The sequence below is a fragment of the Seriola lalandi genome, unplaced genomic scaffold, assembly GCF_002814215.2.
Source record: "Seriola lalandi dorsalis isolate HSWRI2012SDOR001 ecotype SW California unplaced genomic scaffold, Sedor1 jcf7180002054921, whole genome shotgun sequence".
In the NCBI taxonomy this organism is placed as follows: domain Eukaryota; kingdom Metazoa; phylum Chordata; class Actinopteri; order Carangiformes; family Carangidae; genus Seriola; species Seriola lalandi.
In genome coordinates, this window is record NW_019525473.1 from 230,594 (window position 1) to 251,943 (window position 21,350).

Below are 21,350 nucleotides of genomic sequence, written 5' to 3' on the forward strand. Positions count from 1 at the left end.
GGTGGGTGGGGGGGTTTGATGGATGTGAGGGTGGGAGGAGGAGAATGACTTGTTTCATAGCAGGAGATAGCCCCTTTGGGTAGATTTTAATTAGAGAACACACTCTCCTCTCCAAACCTCAAATGCCAGTATCGTACTATTCATTTGTAATGTGTTCCTGTATGCACCGAGATAGCAGCACCCGAGACGCCGCAACTCGCTGCTCTTGTTAGACTCAGGCTATGTCTTTTTTTGTATTTTAATTACTCCTCTCCTCTCCTCTCCTCTCCTCTCCTCTCCTCTCCTCTCCTCTCCTCTCCTTTCCTCTCTTCTCCTCTGTTGTTGCCTTTCTCTCTTGGATGAGAGAAAAGAGGCGAAGCAGGCAGTATTCAGTGACCTCTGCCTGCCAGTGTTTTCAGCACAACATAGTAGAGTATCTCCCTCCCTCTCTTCCTCTCTCCTCTAATTCTTTGTATCTAACTCTGCCTCATAAATTTAAGTGTGTTTAATTGACACGACAGCTCAAGGTTACAAACACCACCGCCAACGCAATCATCCTTGATCAAGAGCTATGGTTTCCTCGCTGTCCATACAGCTCTCCATCTTTTCCATCTACAGCTTTCCATTTGACTTATGCACTTCATCCTTTCCAGTCTTTTTTTTTTCTTGCTATGAACATCATTCAATCTCTCACCGACTCTCGCTCTCTCTCTCTCTCTCTCTTTTTCTCTCTCTCTCTCTCTCTTTTTCTCTCTCTCTCTCTTTTTCTCTCTCTCTCTCTCTCTCTCTGTCCTGTATATGCTATTGTACTCTGGTGCATAAAGAAATGGCATTAATCGTCTTGTCAAGAGTTCTGGGAGATGAAGCCATACACGAGGAGCATAATAAAGTGTGTACACACTTCCCTCACCACTCACAGTCTGTTGGCACCAACTGTGATACACACAGTGCTGCAGTCATTTAAAACACTTCAAACATCAGTTCGGTTGATAAAATTAAACGGGACTTTAAATGTTATAGAAATTCACTGTAGATAAAGCACATTCAAAGATACCTTTAATTAAGTTTGCTACATGGCCTCATAATTAGACAATGTCCTGTACTTACTGTAAGTAAAAGCTGATAAATTTTGAATGCACGACTTTTACTTGTAATGTTCACCTTATAGTTTTACTAATACGATTTCCAGTGAAGTAGGTTGAGATATCCTGACTCTTAAGCTGCGTTCACGCTGATAATATCCCTGTGTTAAACAGCACAGTGGTTGCTAATGCGGGGCATGTTGTTTCATATACTTGGAAGACAATGAAATGTGATCCAGGAAGTCCAGTTGAAACAAAGCTTAAAGCTTAAAAGCTTACCTGATGCCAAGACACCACACAGTGGTTTGTAACACTCACAAACAGCTGTTCACGTTACAAAATAATCCACCAGTAATGTGCGGTAATTTGCATGTACTGCGATTCTGATCGGGTGACGCAGCACCTCGTGTCATGCTGTGTTGCTTCAAAAGTTGAACCACTTTTATGCCGCACAAGGATCTGATTCTACCACCATTCTGCAACACGGTTATGTCATTTATTGGGTGAATACAACATAGTATCATTTGACAGCCACAGAATATACTGATGGCATTTAGTAGATTGCATATGTTTTCAAAGATGCATGAAACAACCAAAAGAGCTCCAACGAAGACAAGGACGTTTTTCATTGCCACTGTCGCCGAGTTCTTGCTTATGGTGGGAATGGTTGGGTCTCTGTAAGGGTACGGTCTAGACCTGCTCTGTTTGAAAAGTGCCTTGACTACTGTTGTGATTAGGCGCTATATAAATAAAAATTTACTTGACTTGACAAAGCTGTGCTGAAGCTGCAGGTACTGTACCATTCAAAGGTATGGACACACCTTCCCATTCATTGGTTCTTCTTTATGTTGACTATTTCCTTCATTGTAGAACAATACCGACGACATCAGAATTACGAAATAACACAAATGGAATTATGTAGTAACCAAAAAAGTGTTAAAAAAAAATATATATATGTTTCATATTTTAGATTCTTCAAAGTAGCCACTGTTTACCATGATAACAGCTTCACACAATACAAGCATTATCTTCACTAGCTCTATGAGGTCATCACCTGGAATGCTTTTCAATGAACATGTGTGCCTTGTTAAAAGTTAATTTGTGCCTTACTAATACGTTTGAGACTGTCAGTTGTGTTGTGTCGTGGTAGTGTTGGTATATAGTAAGCAGTCCTATTGCACAACAGTACTAATCCATATTAAGGCAAGAACTCTTCAACGAAGTAAAGAGAAATGACAGCCCATCATTACTTTAAGACATGAAGGTCAGTCAATCAGAAAAAATTGCAAGAATTTTGAATATATCGTCAAGTGCAGTTGCAAAAACCGCTCTGATGAATAGGTCTCATGAGGACCGTCCCAGGAAAGGAAGACCGAGACTTACCTTTGCTGCCCAGCCTCGGAAATCGCCAATTAACAGCACCTCAGATTAGAGGCTACTGTATATGAATGCTTCACAGAGTTCAAGTAGCAGACTCATCTCATTGAGTGATGTGTCCCAGACTATGACATGCTACATAGGATAAAATGACGAATTCTTTTGCCCGATGCTCATTTTTGTTCCAGATTTCCCGTGTCTGATGCGGCTTTAATTGGCCAAGACAAGCGAGCACAGCTAGTAACATCCAATAACACACATACCGAGGAAATATTCAGCTCCTTGTCCTACAGCGAGGTGCTTTTCTAACACAGTCATTAAAAGAGTCAATGAAAACACTGTTCCTGTTATGCATGTTACTGCAGCAGACCAGCTGTGTGCTGGAAGTAGAGGTTGTAGTTGTGGAGATCTCAGCCTGAGCAATTGCTGTACTCCAGTCAGCTTCAGATCAAACTGAGACAGAACCTCCTCTGGCTTCTCTGGATCCCTGAAGACTTTCACTCTGTCTTAATAAAAGAAGAGAATACTCGGGAGAGTGAACTGCCCACTTTGGTCAAAAGAAAAAAGAAAAAAGAAAATGACTGCTCAGTTAATGGTTAGTAAGACGTCATGATCCAGGGGACTCGACGTGTGTCACGGCTAAATTGGATGGGTTCTTTTCGTTCCCTACCTATAATGCATCTGCTAAATGAAAATGAATCAGGGGTGAGTTCAGGAATGGAGATTGGCCATTGATTTGAGGTTGTGATTGGAGTGTGTGTTAGCAGTGTGTGGGTTTTTTTGTTTGTGTGCAAGTACACATGCGCTATATGCTGTGTAGGAAGAAAAGTGATTTGTGACCCTGAATACTGTTAATCATGGGTGGTGTGTGTGTGTGTGTGTGTGTGTGTGTGTGTGTGTGTGTGTGTGTGTGTGTGTGTGTGTGTGTGTTCTGTCTGCTCATCTGTTACATCCAACTTGATCAAATGTTTTTAACCACCAAACCTGATTTGAGTTATTTCATATTGTCTGCCAATAATGAATCCAGATATGATGGTGATATGGTGAACAGAAAATTAATTATAAAAGTATTTAAGTTGATGTTGCTAAAAGATTTAAAATCTAAATGCACTTAAAAAGTCTTGGAATTGAAAAGCCTTGGACCACTAATACATTTTGTTTCCCAGCTCGAAGTCTCTCAGTAGCTTTCAACTGTATCCTATGGTCTTCATCAGCAAATGGGGCAAAGTTCAGCATACTTTGACTCAACAAGGATGAGAGGTCTAGAAATGAACATAAACGGAGCTTGCATGTCAACAGATCTATCTCCATGACAACTTGTCAGACTCCGTCCTCTGATGAACACTGGCTGTTTTTATGCCAAACATGTTTACAAGAAGGATCTATTTACCTTATTATTTCACAAAATAACCATCCAAACAACCAGTAAACTTATTACAATTGTGTCTCACAAATATTAAATACATCAAAGAGTGAAATATGTATGTGAAGTCAAATATAATGGTATCTTACCACATTACTCCTGTTGAAAGTATCTCCTTCTTACAATCTATGACAGGCAGCCAAAAGGTGCTGATAATCTCTGCATACTCAGAACAGCTTGCATTTATCTCCTTTCCCACTTTTCCTGTTACCCTGCATAATAGGACATCATTTTGATCAGTCGACATCATTTGCTAGCAAGTGCTAATTAGAAAGCAGTTGAATGGCATCAAATTCTCATCCACTTTGAACCATAGTTCCCGAAAGCAGAGAGAAGACGTTTGGAAAGCTACTAATAAGTGTAAAACCTCCAGCTGCGGCTAAGTGTTCTCATCTTGTTCATCATCGACTTTGCCTGATTTCTCAACTCTGTGAGAAATGCAAAGACTTGTGGGGTCTTGATTGTGTTTCCCGCAATGTGAACAGAAGATGAAATAAACCAACTAAGCTGCTTGGCAATCACTGAAAAAGTAGTTAAATATCACATACTTTACACTTTTCCAGTTTTTTATCTGATGTGTTGATTCATAAGAAGATTTATTTACCAATAACCATCTCAATGTAGTTTCACATCTCCTCTCTCAGGCTTCTCTCTGGAGCTCTAGTAACAACAGTTCGGTGAGCCAATCAGAAGAGAGGCTAAGTGCCTCCTCTCTTCTGATTGGCTGACTGTTTTCTGAGTGATCCAATAAAAAATAAAGCAGATTTCAGGTAAACGCTTAGAGAAACCAAATCCTGCGAGGTTGGATGGTGGGTCCAGGTGGGTGGGGCTTGGGGCATAGCTGAGAGCAGTGTTGAGACTGTTTTGTTGTTACATCACAAAGTTACAGAAGTCCTGACGGCTGGTTTAGGGCTCAGTTTCTGAATACAGGCTGTGTGCATTTCTCTGTGGACTGAGCGCTTTGATACTTTCATGGTATTAATATAGAATGTAGACCTGCTTTATGATCGAAGAAGAAATGGAAATCTCACTTGATACAATATGGACCTTTAAAGTCCACATGATTTCGTCATCTACATGAGGACATGCATAAGACATGTACTCTATGAACATCTTTAAGGAGTGGTTCAAGACTTGTTTAGAGTTGTTTGTTCAACAGTGGTGCTGAATAAATACTTCCTTCCTTCCTTCCTTCCTTCCTTCCTTTCCACAGCCACCGTCTCCTCCCTTCTTCCTAACTCATTTCCCCTTCTTCTGCCCATCTTGTACTCATCCTGTCCTCTCCATTGTCCATGAGTTATGAAGCATCCCCTCGCTCTCTCCTTCTCCTATCCCGGCCTCTCCCACCTCCATCCTTCTCCTCCCAGTCATCTGTCCGTTCCACTCCATCTGCTGTGAGTAGGAGACAGGCGACAGACTCACTCAACCTTAATGGATAAGCTGCTCTGCTCCCCTCGCTATTAGGATCAATAGCACTCACTGGAGACCACACAGCACAACATGAGCAGTGTACACCACCGGCCTCAGTGGGGTTAAACACGTTCAGTGTGTCAGAGTGGTGAGGAGAGGTCAGCTGAGCGTGTGTTTGTGTGTGTGTGTGTGTGTGTGTGTACATGTACGTGCTCTCATGTGTGAGCGTTTATCAAGCAGTTATACACTTGCACTTGTATTTCAAAGTGTTTGTGTTCGTATCCAAAGGGATGCAGCAGCAGGAGATTAGTTGAGTTTTTTTTTTTTTTTCTTCCAGGACTAAATTAGTCTCGCTTGCCGTGTGCAGCATGGTTGTTGTTGTCAGGTTGTTTCAGTGCACCTCCCGTCTGTCTCTGTTCTACAGTCTCGGCTCAATTTTTTTCCTCTCGCCATCACCTTACATAGATACACTCATTCACTCGCCCACCCGCCCAGCCGATGCACTGTCTGACTCACTTGTGCTCTCCTCCTCGCACACTTACTCACAGGGTGTTGTCAAGGTGGGGTTCGGCTTGCTACAGCATCAGCTCTGGGAGGACCGGGCTATACGTGAGTGTGATAAATAGAGCGGGCCAGGACAGCTGTAACTACTGGGGTGATGAAATGTGTGCATTTTATCACCTCCCTGAAAAAAGAGGAAGGGAAGAGGAATATCAGGGTGGGGGGTGGGGGGTCCCTAAGGAGATGAGGGGACAAAATCAGGGGAGTGCAAGGCCAAGAGTGCACTGACCATCCCCCTGTGTCTCTGACAAGCCGCAGAAGACTTCAATAGTATCAATATATAAGGCAGTGGATGTCATTTATTGGCATTTAGTTTAAAGGTGTACAGTCTGACCTTAGCGTCACTTTTATAACCAGGTCGAGCTGTGACGTCTTATTTTTTTTTTTATACTCCCTCCATAAACAGGAATCATGCCTTGACAACAGCCTCTGTGCTCCTGCTCCACTGTGTACGATTGAATTTTCTGACTATGATCTGATTAGAAAAAGGAGCCGTGTGCCTCGCGGTGCGGCGCAGGAATCAATCCCATCAATCAAAGCACAGAAAAGCACACAGACCCTGAGCAGACCCGGCTGTCAGCTACAGTTTCCTCTCCTTTCTGCCTGTGTTTGAGTGCTGTTGACCCCTGTCTGCAGAGCACCGTACTGCACCTCAGTGGCAAGTGCGACTGAGCTGATGTCATTCTTGTGCAATCAGCTTTGCTCCTTTTTGAAGTTGAGTGGCCTTGATGTTTAATGTATTTTGAACGGACCCTGGGCTGGTCTCTTCTCTGGTCTTTTTGTTTTCTTTTTGATGCGTTCAAATGTCCTGCGGAATGAAAACTACAAAAACGAAGATGTTTCCCTCCTGTAGTGCAAAAGACCTGACATCCAAAGACAAGAGTTTAACGTTGCAGTTTTTGGACAAAACACGTTCTTTGTCTTACACACTTGCGGATATTTCAGGCACTTTCAAACACATGGCAACCACCCAGTGTAACTGCTCTGCTGAGCAGCTTCTTTGTGGTGCCATAGCTTCCAGGCCAATGGTTCCCAATCTCTGGATCGGGGTCCCCAATAGGGGTCGTGTTATTAATCTAAGGCAGTGATGGGGGGGTTGAGGGTCCCCAGCAAAAAAGGGGAATCATTTATTTTCATTATAATTCAATCCATAAGTAACACAATGACACAATGTACGTACAGCTATTTTGGTCATGGGCTTCAAACACTTTCTGTAATAAAACATCTAAAGGTGAAAGTCAGTCACTGTCCAACTGCACCTCAGTAAAGAATCTACATCTTATTGTTTTGCTATTGCCCATTGCCCATTAGTAGTTTTCACATTTTCATTGTAAATATTTTATTGTAATTTTTTTCTTTTTATATTTAAGCTGACTTGCAGTACTTAATCTGTAATTCATCTTCCTTTTCTTATATGTTTATTGTATGTAAAACCCTACTTGGCAATAAACCTGAAACTGAAATAATTAATACTACAACCAGATCAGAATAATACATGTGTTTATGGTAGTGATGGACATTATTTTCAGCCTGCATGAAGAGTCTCTATGAAAATGATATGACAAAAACGAGGTTGGTTAAAGAGTCATGATATTGATTTTCAGTTAGTCTTGGATTAATCGCCCAGGTCTAAAAGAGACGCTGCCTAAGGCAACACAAAGAGGAAATTTGTTACTAAAAAACACTATATACTCCCTTGATTTATCTACGGCTGAAAGCCCATGTTAGCTTTGGCTGAACTTTGCAGCACATTTCTGCTCAGAGCCGTTGATTTGATCCTCAGTCACATTATGTCGGAGTCACATTAGGAAGGGAGCTCTTTCTCCGCCAGTATGGAACAATTACAGCCACCAATAATCTTTTAATGTATATACGTATGGGCGTATGAGTATTGCTCAGACATAGTTGAAAAATGTGAATCTATATCCTATAGGTTACATGCAGAAAAGCTTTGCCACGACTGCTGCATCTGCATCAGACTCACTGCAGAAATATGAGGAAACACAGCTTTTCACCCAACCATCGTATCTCTTATTCTACTCTCCAATATCTCTCCACATGGTGGCATACTTCACAATACAAACAAATACTTATGGCGTTCTCTGCACCCTCGCCTGCTGTATCCAGTTCAGCCACTGGTCCAACCTCACAAACCTCCCCAGGGCTTCCCTTCTCCTCCATAAATGTATCCACTGTCTGGTCACATACTCAAGTATTTTTCTGACTCTTTTCTGTCTCTTTCTGTATTTATGTCCATTTTGGCCCCTCGCTCTTCCTGTGTGAGATATATTTCCACTGAATGGAATTTCTCACCCCTCCAAAGCTTCCCTAGGAAAACCCCCCTTCCCACCTGCCCAACTTGCTCCTTTTCCCCTTTTGTGAGACATGACTTTTTTTCCTTCTCTTACTTAGCATTTTTTCCCGCATCTTGCATTTTTATTGAGTCAATTTGCATAGGACGTGGGCCATGATTTGTTTTATCTGTCTGGGCCCGTGGTAGGCAATCATATAACTATCAGCCTAAACGGTATTATCTGTCCTCTGCAGACCATAACGTTGACAAATTTCTCTATTAATATGCGCATACTGCATTTCAGCCATGATGAAAATATTGGCCACTGTCCTCCACAGGCTACTGTAGAGTTAGACATGGATGATGTTATCATCATTCATCATGCCCCCTCACAACCCTCTCCATGAATAACAATAGGGATCGACCTTGGCTTGTGCCTGGAGGAGAGAGATGCTGCAAGATTATCAGATTATTACTGGGATAAGTCATGAACTCGTGTGATTGGTCAGTTTTGGGGCTCTCTACAGGGAATTGCTTAAGTAGCAGGGTTATCCCTGGTGACGGGGTGAAGACAGACTTGGTGTTTTTGGACTAATTAGAAATAAGTAGGTGATAATGTGTTTAGTGAGGGTTGAGTATTGGGGCATATGTGCGTTCAGTTCTGTCATTGATAATGAGAAGAGGCTTTTATTTAACATGTAAAAACCACAATTTTTCAACCTATCATAGACTCACATTCTTGTTGACACCATGTTTGTTTGTACCTAGTGAGGAAGTTACCAAGTGAGGTCATCTGAAGCTGAGCAGCAGGTTAATTTAGGATTGGGATGTAGGCTTGTTTAACATTAATTCAAGTTGGAGAAGTATTTATTGTATAAAAAAAAAAATTGTAAATACCACATTTTGTTTAAGTTAAAGAATGTTAGTGAGAGTGAAAAAGGAAAACATACATGCCAAAGTACTGTGAAAACTATGATTTTGAATCAAATAAACAAAAGTATTCATGTTTTGTATTCTTAATCAAGCTTTGCAATTTCATGTCGTGCCACTTGACAGTAAACCGATTACGTTTGGGTTTGGGACTGTTGGACACACAACTCAAGCTATATGAAGGTGGCTCTGAGAAAATATGTTGGGTACTGTTATTCTCTTTTGACATTCTGCCAATAATAGAGAAAATAACTATGAGGCTGAGTGATAAGGAAATAATTGTCAGTTGCAGCCTTATTGTCTCTGCTATTATTATTATATAGCCTGTATGTCTTTATTTAAACTGGAAGATCATTGAGGGTAAAGCCCTCATTGACGATGATGCTGGGTAGATAAAAAAATAACTGTTAAAAAAGGACATCAAATTAAAACAAACAAGAATCACTTAAAATGGGTACAAACAGAAGTTAAAAGGTCAGAGATTAAAAATCGAAGAGGAACCGATGAATTCATTTTTAAAGTGCTTTGTCATGCGCTCCAGGTGGACGGGCCAAAAAAGCCAAAAGCAGTTTTTCCAAGCTCAGTGTGAACTCGAGGGACATGGAGCATGAGCCAGTCATTAGTCCTGGTGTCATGTGGTCCAGTGGACCACACTAACATGGAGGGAAGCTATCACAGCAACTTTTCAAGAAGCGCTTTTTTAAATAAACAAATGCACATGCAAATCACGCCTTTCGAGAGAGAGAGAGAGAGAGAGAGAGAGAGAGAGGACCATCCGACCTTTTCATACAGGATGCAGTGATGAGTATCAGGCATGAACCTATTAACCTGTAATTATTATTTTATTAATAAATCCTTTATTTAACCAGTTAAAAAGTCTCACTGAGATTAAAATCTCTCTTTAAAGAGTGACTTGACTATCATCACATTTTATATGTTGTTCGTCTCTATGTAACATGTTTATATGTCATGAATTATTCTGAGTAATAAAACTATAACAATAAGCAAAATAATTTGGTTTCGATAAGGTTTTGGGATCTGCATGTAGCAGAAAAATATAATGAATATAAGTATAAGTAATAATAAAACTTAAATAAGTGTGCTGCTCGTGTGTGTAAAGCCAAGTATTGAGGTTAATTGATTCCTTGAGTCTCTGGAGTGTTAATGCCCACACTGGGCTTTAGCCTTTTCATGGCCATGAGGGCTAAAACACAGGGGATGACTGAGGGTAATTTGGGGCTCCTGAGGGTTTTAGGGTAGGTAGGCCTGTGGGCGGCAAGATTAGGACTCGGCTCCGGATTTGGTGACGCTTAGGGATGAACTGGGGTGCAGGGTGGAGGGACGAGGGAAGAGAGAGAGAGAGAGAGAGAGGCCAAGGCGATAATCTCTGTGTTTATTTATTGGTCTTGCATGTGAGCCTAGCAGGGAGCCATTAAGAGTCATTAACTTGAAGCCATTATGGTAATACTTGTAAACACACTGATTAGCACTTTATCTGCCGACCCACTCATATACTATACAAAACAGTGAATCCACTACCTTTATGGGCCGGTGTTCAAATTGACAGTTTAAGCCTCTGAAAGTTTAGAACATTGTCAACGTTTATGTAATAGTAATAATGCTAATAGACTGGCAAGCAAAAATAATGGGGTCCAAGCACCTCATACTGTTCTGAAAGGCTCACTGACCCACCGAATCTAGGAAGAGTAAGTGTTAACAATTCCATCATAATGTTTTGATTTTAGATCATTTGAGATTTATTTGGGTTTTCTTTTTTCATTATTTGTTTTTACAAATAAATTCTATGCACAACTGAGTTTTTAACTAAACTGAAGGGATTTTAATAGGGAGGGAGTCATATGTGTAAACCCAAATGGCAAGTTTACGTTTACATTTACTCATTTGGCAGACACTTTTATCCAAAGCCATGAGGGACATGGAAACCTTGGTACTAAGCACTACGTCTGTTTAAGAGCAAGGAGATCGAGTAAAGAAGTGCACTGAAAGTCCACACTACGTCTCTGTATGTAGATAGAAACTGAACTATTGAATCAAGGCTAGTGATTTTCTTTAAGAAACTTCATACAGCCATCAACCTCATCCTGCTTACTCTTAAAAACTGACATAATCTTAGTCCAGTGGAACTTCTATATGCTGTAGATACTAGGCTTGGGTCAGTATTCAATACAGAATGTTATATATATATATATATATATATATATATATGTATATTTTATGTATATCAGTTTTGCAGGTTTGCACAGTCTGCACTGCTGCTGAGTCTGACCCTCATTTGAACTGCTTTGCTTACTGTACATTGCACATTGGCTTTGAACTGCTGTTTAGTGGCTGCATCTCTTATACTTGAAACATAAAATATCAAAATATATTTATGAATAAAAACAACAGCTGAAAAATAAAATACAAAAATATAACAATATATTATAAACCCCCCACCCCTGTGATAATACCATATATGGCAATATTTGCGCTGGACTGTATCAAGATATTAAATCTTGGATATCGCTCAAGCCTAGTAGATACCACTTGAGGAATACATGATGTTAGACAACAAAATGCAGCATTTTGTCATTGTCATGTATGTAATGTGTGAATTAGAGGAATTGGCTGAATCACACTGATCCCTAAGTTCACTGTACACATACTCACTCATGAGCGAATAGTTTCAAATACCTCGACTGACACTTCTGTAGTCAACTGACTAGCGCTGGCTTTCCTGACCCCCCACACCACATGTCCTGCCTCAGGATACTCACTCACATCTGTTTTAGCTTGACAATCAATGTCGAGAGCTCGGAGCTGTGGAACTGATAAGACATGCATGGAGTAGCTCCTGCTTCATGGAGCTGTGGTCAGTGAATAAACTGTGACGAAACGTCAGTATGTGATGAGAGAAGTGTGTCGAGGTGAAGGTGTGTGTGAGTGTGTGTTCCTCTCTGGTCCACTGACCCATCTGTTGATGTTGTGTTTTTTTCTCAGGATATACATACCTTTCTTACCATGTCTGACAGATTTATACACATTTTAATTGCATGTTTGTGCATGAACAGTCAACATCTGTCTATGCAATAATTTGTCAAAGGTTTTTTTTTTTTTTTTTACTTAAACACAGGAAAACAGATTTTGTTTGTTGCATCACTCCAGATACCAGGGCTGATAGCAGTTTAACAGATCTTCAAGTCATTTGGATGGTATTGATGTGAGCATGAAAATTTCTTACTTCACTTGCAGCAAATCCCTTCAAGACTCTGAAATTCTGTATGTTCTTTACTGGTAGTAACTCTTCTACAAAAACATACTGTCATTACAACCAGAGTAGCATTTCTTTACTGGCTGCAAAACCTGGCCTTGAAAAATCCACCTAGCCACATAAAATACCCTTTTCTCCAGCACTGCGGTGTCTTCACATCGCTTTCCTCCTCTCGACACCTCTAGGACACAAAGGAAAAGAGTTGGCAGCCGGAGCCGGTTGCTCAGCCCTTGAGGGAAGAGTTTGATTTCAGGCTTGGTGACTCGGGTCACTGGATGGAGTCTGGACCCCGTGTTTCTTTTCTCCCTCCTTCTCTCTGTATTTTGCCCCACTCTGCTCCTCCTTTGTGCCCTAATGATTTGCAGATGCCTCCAAAAAACATACCTCTAAAAATAAAGCCAATAGCCAGCTGCACTCCCGCTGGCGTGTCCTTATTTAATGTTAAATATTAGCGGTTTAGCTAATTTAGTTTTTACTTTGTTACATAAATAATGACTCCTTTTGTTCAAAACTAATTTTGGTGCTAATTAGCTTCAACTGTAATGAACTAGCTTGGCTAATGGGCCTATATTGACTGATATTTGCCTCCTGAGCTGTGTTTGTGAGCTAATGTCATGACGGCATGTTGAGCTAAAGCCCTTTGTGAATGCTTAATGCTAACAACCACCCACACGTCCTACAAGCTAACCTTTACTTTGAACTGCTTTCCATGACAACAGCAGAAGCACATGCTATTGATCCAATCAGCAGCCACTCCGTGTGAGGATTAATAAAGGGGCTTCAGCAGCTATATCTCCTGTGACTGTGTGTGATCATGTATCAAGAACAATTAACCTCAGAGAATCAAATACAGCACAGCTTTGGTTTAGGCCTTCGCTTGAAGGCTGATTTATTTGTATAAAAATATACAGTTGGACCACAAAAGTGCTTACGCCTCTGCCTTTCTCCTGACTGGGACTTGTTTATAGAGCTTCGAGGTCGTGTTTGCCTTTCAAACCATGCACAGCATGAATAGCTTAACAGGCTCCCTGGGAGTTGGCTACAGCAAAGTACTTTTCATGCTGCTGTTGTTTTCCACCAAACAAACCTCATTCATTGGCCCCTGTCCTCACCTCCTTGATAAGTTACAACCAGCCATTTCCACGACCAACACTTACACCTATTGTGTTGTCAATCTGTGTAGATCATTTCCTGTTTATTCAGTTAATCCAGCAGGCGTCCAACATGCAGTTAAAACTGCGTTTGTAGTTTGGCTGATGGAAGGTCGGTCCTGTTGCGCATTGCGTCACTTGTATTTTGATTAACTGTCATCAGGCTTTTCCCTTTATTCATGCCAGATTCTGTACTGGTGAAAAAAAACAAATACAAAGAGTGAAAAATGGATAAAAAGTTTAAATTGCTTCATCACTGTTTGTCCATGTCCACTGTTTGTCCAAGTGTTAGTCTTAGTAAATCAGGCAGGCAGCCAGGTTCATAAAGGGGCAAGCAGTGCTTGCTGCTGAGCCTGCTTGTTGCTGTAAAGACTGTGGTGGGGGACTCCTGACCGGACGCCCTGAATGCATGCTGCCCAGTTAAATTTCAAAGTCAGGTGGACCAGAACAAAAACATGGATGAAGGCTAAAGGCTCAATGCACAGTAGTATTTTATTTTGGGAAAAGAAATGAATTACCAGGAATAGAGGGAATTAATAGAAGTCTTCTCGTTAAGGTCTAATAATCTAATGATGCACCTGAAATAATTATTTGTTTTGTGACATGAAAGTAAGACTTGCTTTGGAATAAAATTGAAGGTAGAACCTGATTATATTTCTTACCTTACCTATTTTTTGACGATATATGTTTGAACCAGCGAAAGATTGAGAATTGAAGATTGAGAAGTAGCCTGTTCTAGGTGAATGGAAACTCCAGTACAGCAGTTAACATTCCCTGGAAGTGTAAAACATTCCCCTTGTGCTTGAACAGAGAATATCATCATCTTTAATGCCACCTCGGCAAGCCCGCAGTAAAAAGGGCAACCGTCTTGCCAACTCTAAGGCTTGATCTGTCCACAGCGTAGTTTCCACTGAGACACATCCAGACACTCTGTGGCACAATTTACTGAAAGTCGTTGGCCATTGACTTGAATGTTATCCATGCCACACGTATTAGACGTTGTGTGTCCGGCATGGCTCGAGATGGATGAGATGAGGCGAGGGGTCAAGCTCTGCTCTCCGTGTCCCACTTTGGTGACAATGAAGCATATTCTGGTTGCTCGCACACAGCGCTCTTGGTGGGGAGGTCGGTATAAAGGCTTTATTCATCTGCTTTGGCCGGTCACAAAGAGACAGATACATTAGATCACAGGGGAATGGATGAAGGGATGGAGAAAAAGAGAGCTATAGCACAAGCATGGTGACACTGAAGAAGACGGAGCTGTTGTGTCTTAAATGAGACGCGGCCGTTGCTCGTGCACGTGTCCGTCTGCCCTTACGCTGTCTCCTGTAGAGCACGTGTGTGTCCGCGTGCATTCGCGTGCGTGGCCACCGTACATGAAGATTTGTCTCTTTATTAGCTTGAGTGCAGTCGCAGCGAGAGCGAGTGCAGGTTTTCAGTGACCTCATGCAGAGAGAGGGCACTACCTTGACTCGCGCTGCCCTGAGCGCTTCCTGCTCTCCTGGCACTGCAGTATAATGTTGCAGGCCTGTTTGCTCTAACAAGATGAGAGGGCCCTCATTAAAGAAATGGGCTGTTTCACAGGGACCAGCCAGGTCAGCCGTCCCAATCAAGGAGGCTCTCGCAGATGGGTTGTTCACTCTGAATCTTTTAACCTTTTTACACCAACATTAGTGCGTATAAGTGGATTTCTAAACCCACTGACATGCACTCCTTTCACACACCAGACCAGTTTGCCTATGTATTCAGACTGAGAAGACACAGACACACACACTGCAGGTAGCGTTGTCACCACATGCAGTCACAGATGGATCTACTGCATCTCATCCCCAGGTCGGCGCTCCTGTAAGTGTCTGAGGTCTTTGGTCGGCGGCTGTATGTTTTTAAAACGTGAGCGTATAATGGAAGCTGTAGCCGCATTGTTGGACAGGTGGCAGGTCTGTTCACGGTCTCTGCTCTCTGAAAGACATCACATCACGGAGAAAGGATGGAAGTTAGTGTGTTCACCCGGCTGCTTGTTTACATCTCTGCAGATTGGAACTGGAGCTGATAAATACCCGCGTGAACGGCAGAGTCATTCCACCTGGGAGTGAATGCCGATTGTAGCCTTTCACATTGCAGACAAAAGCCAGGTGTTAAGGAGTGTTAGCATGTTTGTTGACCAGTATAAAAGGGAATTTAGAGGAACAACATCGACCATTTACATCCACTGTCATGCTACTTCACACACGCACAGATGCGCCTACGTACACCTACCCACCTCACACACGCCCCTCTCATATCCTGAAACGTACCGTCAGTCATCAGTTGCACTCTGATACATGTCTTGAAAATGTTGAGTCATGTTGCTATCACTCATTAAGAACACAATACACTCTCTGCTCTCTATATCCCTTCTTGTTGTTGATGTTACTGCCTATATGGTAATTCTTTTAGTTCTAGTGGGATTCGGCTCTTCACTTCAGCTCTGTGCTTCAGTTTTATTGCCCTGCCTGCGTCTGATTTTCAGCTGTACTGCAGCAGGATGACGTGGCTGAACTTGAGGTTAGATGAGAGTTTTGATTAGCCCTTGGGAAACCTGAAAAGGACAGAGTGATTGTGCACACACTGCAAGAGAAAAAAGACCATGAGGGGGGGAAGGAAGAAAGGGAGGGAGAATGGGGATTGACGATGGTCAGATTGTCAGGTCTGCGTTTCTATAAATAGCACGTTATGTCTTCACCTGATCTTTCCCTCCGTCTGTCTTTTTTAACCCAATTGCCACACCGCCTGAGTCCGAGAGTCATTATTGACAAAGGCAGAAACAGACATGTCTCAGCACTGCAGACCTCACACACAACTCCGTGTCACCCCCCCCCATCTATAGCTCAGCCCTGTAACATAATCCCATTAGAATCCATTAAGCAAAGGAACTTAAATTGATCCTCTTTCTTTCAAATGTGGGGAGAGGTCGCCTTCTACTCTGACAGGGCCAAGAGAGGAGGGAGGGAGGGAAGGAGGGAGGGAAGGAGGGAGGGAGGAAGAGAACGAGTATAGGAAGAGGATGGTGGTGCCGCTTTAGAGTCACATGACTAATTTGTGTCTGTTGCAGGGAGTATGGGCAGCTGGCCAAAGTCATTCCTCCCCTCTATATCCATCCTTCACTCTCTGTCTCTCTCTCTCTCTCTCTCTCACCCCTCAAACACATGCATTCGTTAGTGTGCTAAAGCCGACTGCATGCATGTGTTTCTGTGTGAGTGCAGTTGTCGGTTTTCTGCCATCCAGGAGTATCTGAACCCACATGCGGTGACTGCATGCTTTGTTGTTGACGGAGCGGCGTCCGCTGTCACTAACCATGTCCCTCTTGTGTTGCTTCTCCCTCAGGGACTATGGCTCCAAGCGCAAGACGGGTAAGTCATCTGTTTTTTGGCTATCCTTCCCTAAAGCTAACTTCATCCTCCTTTCTTTCTCAACTTGTTGCTCTTAATAAAACCTCTCCCTAACAGTCAAGGCAGGATGTTAACGCTGAATCATGTTTGACTTTTAAACCCTCTGCGTGACTTGTCTTTGTTATATATGTGATGTCAATGCTTGGTTTGTTTACTTGTCCTGCTGCGGGACGCTGACACTGTCTACTGTATCTTGGGGTGTGTTCAGAAAGCTGTCAAGCCCTCTCCTTTTGGCCGTGGATTTGCCTTGCAGTCCAGGGTGGGGTCTCAGAATCGCCTGATAATTTTTTGGGGGATGTCAAAATAGAGTCGTTAACTAACATCCTGTTGAGGGAAAGTCTTATTCTCTGTTGTGGCAATAAGTCCTTAGCCTTCAACTCCAGTTCTGGATGTGGGTTTTTGTATGATATGTGTAGTTTTGCTGATAATTTAATAATGAAGACAGAATGATGGTCCTCTAACTCTCTAAGAGATGCTTTGGAAGGTGCATGTTTTGTTAGGGTCTTTGGTCTTATCTTTGTCTGTGTGGTTTAATTTCCTGGGATGTCAAGAGGTGAATAAAAGCTGTAATATATCTATTGGATGCCACACATGCAATTCAATATAATAGAGCACAAAATATCCAATCATAGACAGGTCCTGGACCAGTACCAACATGTGAATTCAGTGGCACAGGCCAATAACTGGCTTATTTGACTATAAGACTATTCACCCATTCCTTACTGTCACAGATCTTTAGCCTCATTATCCATCTTAGCAAATGTATGGCTCTTAGAGGGGAATTAGCTACAGTATAGCAGCTTAACAAAAGCATTGGTACATGTGAGTCAATAATATATGCATCTTGGAACTGTGTTTGTTTAGTGGTATAGCTAGACTGAGGAAGTGTCGGGAAATATCAGTCACACCTCTTCTGAATTATTGAAGGGAAAATGCAGGAAATAGCTTGTGGGTAATGGAGAATGTGATTCTCTTGCTGCAGATGACCTAAAAGACTTCTTTGTCTTATATTTAAGTAGCATAAACGTTGTGTAGGTAGGGGTACAACAATGAAAAAAAACACCATTTATTATGTTGCAGCCCCTCATACATAAAAGATTTGTGAAAGGTTATGGTGATTACCCTGAGAAAACAACTCTTGAAATTGATGGTGATTTTATTTTTGGACTGAAGGCCTCTGATCCTCCTGCAATGAACCGGTCTGTTGTAGTCACCTAGAGAATTCACTACCAATTCAATTACAGCCACATTCCTCAAAGTGATTTGATATCTTGGAAGCTGATTGTCTTTTCACATAAGCCAGCTTGTGTTTTCTCCCCACGTGCCCTGAGTGTAGCACATTACTGAGCTTTGAAACAGGTGGCTTTCGTAGCCCTTGTGTCGGCCTAACCTCAATGTTTGGGATGCCGCCCCCGTCAGACGCCACTCCACTGACCCAGTGATCTCAGCTATGACCTCTGTATCGCTGTAACCGTGACGACTATGAACAGTTTAAATCTAAATACAAATGTAAAAATAAATACAGTTGTATTTAGAAGTGGTGAATGTTACATGAAGTATATTACATACTAAAAGAAAGATGTGTTTTTCTGTGTGTTGCTGCTCTCAGTGTAAATCACTGAGATGTGGTTTGCTGCTGCTTACTTGCTACCATATAATCATAGCTGTTAGTGTAGAGTTAAGTCTTGTTTTTCCTTTCACTGCTCACTGTTGTTCAAACTGTCCACTCCAGTACTTGTATTCAAAATTTCCATTGCTGTCTGTTTTGAAGTTTAAAGGAATAATTCAGCATTTTCAATCGTGCTGCACTGAGGTTGCCAAGTTTGGTACCTTGACATAAACTAAAACCTGTGTTCACTAACCGCATCAGGCAACCCTCAGTCAGGCCAGCTGTTTTTTCTCTATCACCAGTCGTTATGCTAATCTAGACTAATTGTGTCCCGACCTCCCCTCCATACTTAATGCACAACTATGAAGCTGATAACAATCTTCTTCTCTAACCCTCGAAGAGAAATTGATTGTGTATGCCGATTCTTATAAGTTGCTTTGCGAGGTGTTTCTTTATTTCGATGACTGTTGCTGCTTTCAACATCCACCCTGCTATTCTTTTCTTCAAACCAAACAAACGGTTGCGGCAGCTGGGAATGTGAGAAGCATCACTTCCACTTCACCAGAGCACTTTTCGCAAGAAACATCGAATGTTTTGAACACCACATGTAAACTTGGTTTTTGCTGACTCGCTCTTGTGTAATATCAAGTTAGTCGGAGAGAGGTGGACAAATAAGCAACAGATTCTGGTTCAGTTCTGGTGGATGAGCATTGTTTCTGGTTTCAGATTGACCCAGTTTGTCATTTTCTTATCCAGTGCACATGTTTTATAAATAACAAATGCACTTGCACCCATCTCAGCGCCCATTGGGTGTGTTGGTCTTCCACGTCCACACTAATACATTTCTGTTATAAAATGAGAACGATCTCTGTCCAGGCAAGTGTTTTAGCTGCGTAACAGAAATTACCTCTATCCACACTAAACTCATGTCACATGACCTGGGCATGCGTGTCCCGGTGTAAACAACAAGGAGATTGTCGACTCTGCAGTTGGTTAGTTGCAGAAAATACTACAATCGAACAATTGCACAACAGCTGCAAGCAAATATAACAAGACCAGCAACACTTGTAATGCGTTATCAGTGTTGCATTCGGTTTTTGCCCGTCCAGACTACAACAGCTAAAACAGGCTCAGCGACGTTTCTAAAAGTGTTTTAGGGGCTGAAAAACTCCAGAGTAGAGTGGACGCCAGGTGTAAAGCCATCAAAAGTGATGTGTTTTAGAACTAAAACGTATTATTGTGGATGAAGTCTTAGAAATGAGATGTGGGTGGGTGTATTGTTGGTACATTGCTGTCTTGAGGCATTGCAAAACAATTGCACAGTTGGCCAGCAAAAACCTGGTCTGTCACTGGTGCAGTGCTACGCCCAATAATTCAGAGGAATAATGACTTTAAAAGAGAAATACTTGTTCTTCTGTTTTTCCTTCCAATGACTGTATATAAAGGTGGAGGACATCACAGCTCTCCAAAAACATCAAGGAACACGTCAAATGAATTTTTTTCCCCAAAGATATTTCTGTCATTTTAGGTAGCTCTTATCAAGCTAATGCAGGTTCAAGTTGTCATTTTAATGATAAGCTTTGTTTTAATTAGTCTTTGATGCTCCAAAACGGGAGTGTGAGGTCATGATTGACAGCTGTGATTGCCTCTCTATTGGGTGGGACGGGTGTATGGGTGGGACCTCCATACCACAGCTTCACCGGCTGATCACCACTGTGCAGACTCTTGTTCCAGAAGGTGTCACCAGTGGAAGATGGCAGCGCCCGTGTTCCGTGATATTGTGGCTTCATTTTTGTACAGCGGGAGGAGGCACAAACCCTCGCCCATCTGTATATACAGTCATTGTAATGCCTCCTGACAGAAAACACTGATTCATCTCAGTACGGTCGGGTCTGGGGAGTTTCAGGGGTCATATCTCTGCACTACTCCCCTGCTCTGCAGAGTGCAGATGGAGCTCATATCCCTCCATGTGAGGGCCAGATTCAGAGGGAACGAAGGAGGGTGCTGTTTGGTCTGCAGAGGCCACAGGGGTTGAGACTGTCAGACAAGCACAAGTTTGTTTACGTGGCACAGTGGATAGGATTTCAGACTCACGTTGGAATGGCCGGTCGTATTTACTTGGAGGAGGGAGGAGGACTGTGTCTTTATGCGTGTGTGTTAGTGTTTTTACAAGCCTAGGTTTAGTGGACAGGGACATTGTGTGTGTGTGTGTGTGTGTGTGGCTGTGTGTGTGTGTGTACATATCTGTTAAGCTGTCAGTGCTAATTAGGATTTTAGAGCCAGGCTGTTGTTTGTACCATCAGGAGCTCCTCTGTCAGAGAAACATTTATATGACACTTACACCGTCCATTACCTGCCTCCATATAAGAACCCGTAAGAATAAAACTCTTCTCTGTGTCGACTTTCACACATTTACCATTGCACTGAGCACTTAATTGCAGCAATTATAATGTCAGCCCACTCTTCTCACATCAGTGTTGACGACACATTAAAGTGAATATTGATTTAGGCAGAAAAATGATAATTGTCTTTTCCAGCTTTATAGCAATGAGGCATCGCAATCTCAGTATGACAGTATGAGCAGTAAGGGTTATTCCTGGGGTGTGATGGTGTTGTAACTCTGTGGCTCATCCAAAGCAGAAACCACAGTGTGAGGTGAGTCAGAGCGCAGACACAGTGAAGCAGAGAGTGAGGGAACAGGAAGAAGGGAGAGTGGCCTGCGATTTTGACCCCACCCTGACACGAGTGCCCACGCCGTGTCCCTCTCCCAGCTGGGACTGGGAGCTGTTTGTCATTGCCGACGGCCCATCACCCGTTACCCCCCCCCCCCCACCCC

At 42.3% G+C, this 21,350-nt stretch overlaps 1 protein-coding gene across 1 annotated transcript in view; it reads left to right on the plus strand.

The window, feature by feature from the left end:
• The window catches only part of sh3pxd2aa (SH3 and PX domains 2Aa), a 115,927-nt gene that overhangs the window by 41,557 nt on the left and 53,020 nt on the right, over positions 1-21,350 (plus strand). The window contains exon 6 of the mRNA XM_023431386.2: positions 16,841-16,866. Within this exon, the coding sequence (XP_023287154.1) occupies positions 16,841-16,866 (26 nt within the window). The remainder of the gene's footprint in view (positions 1-16,840; positions 16,867-21,350) is intronic.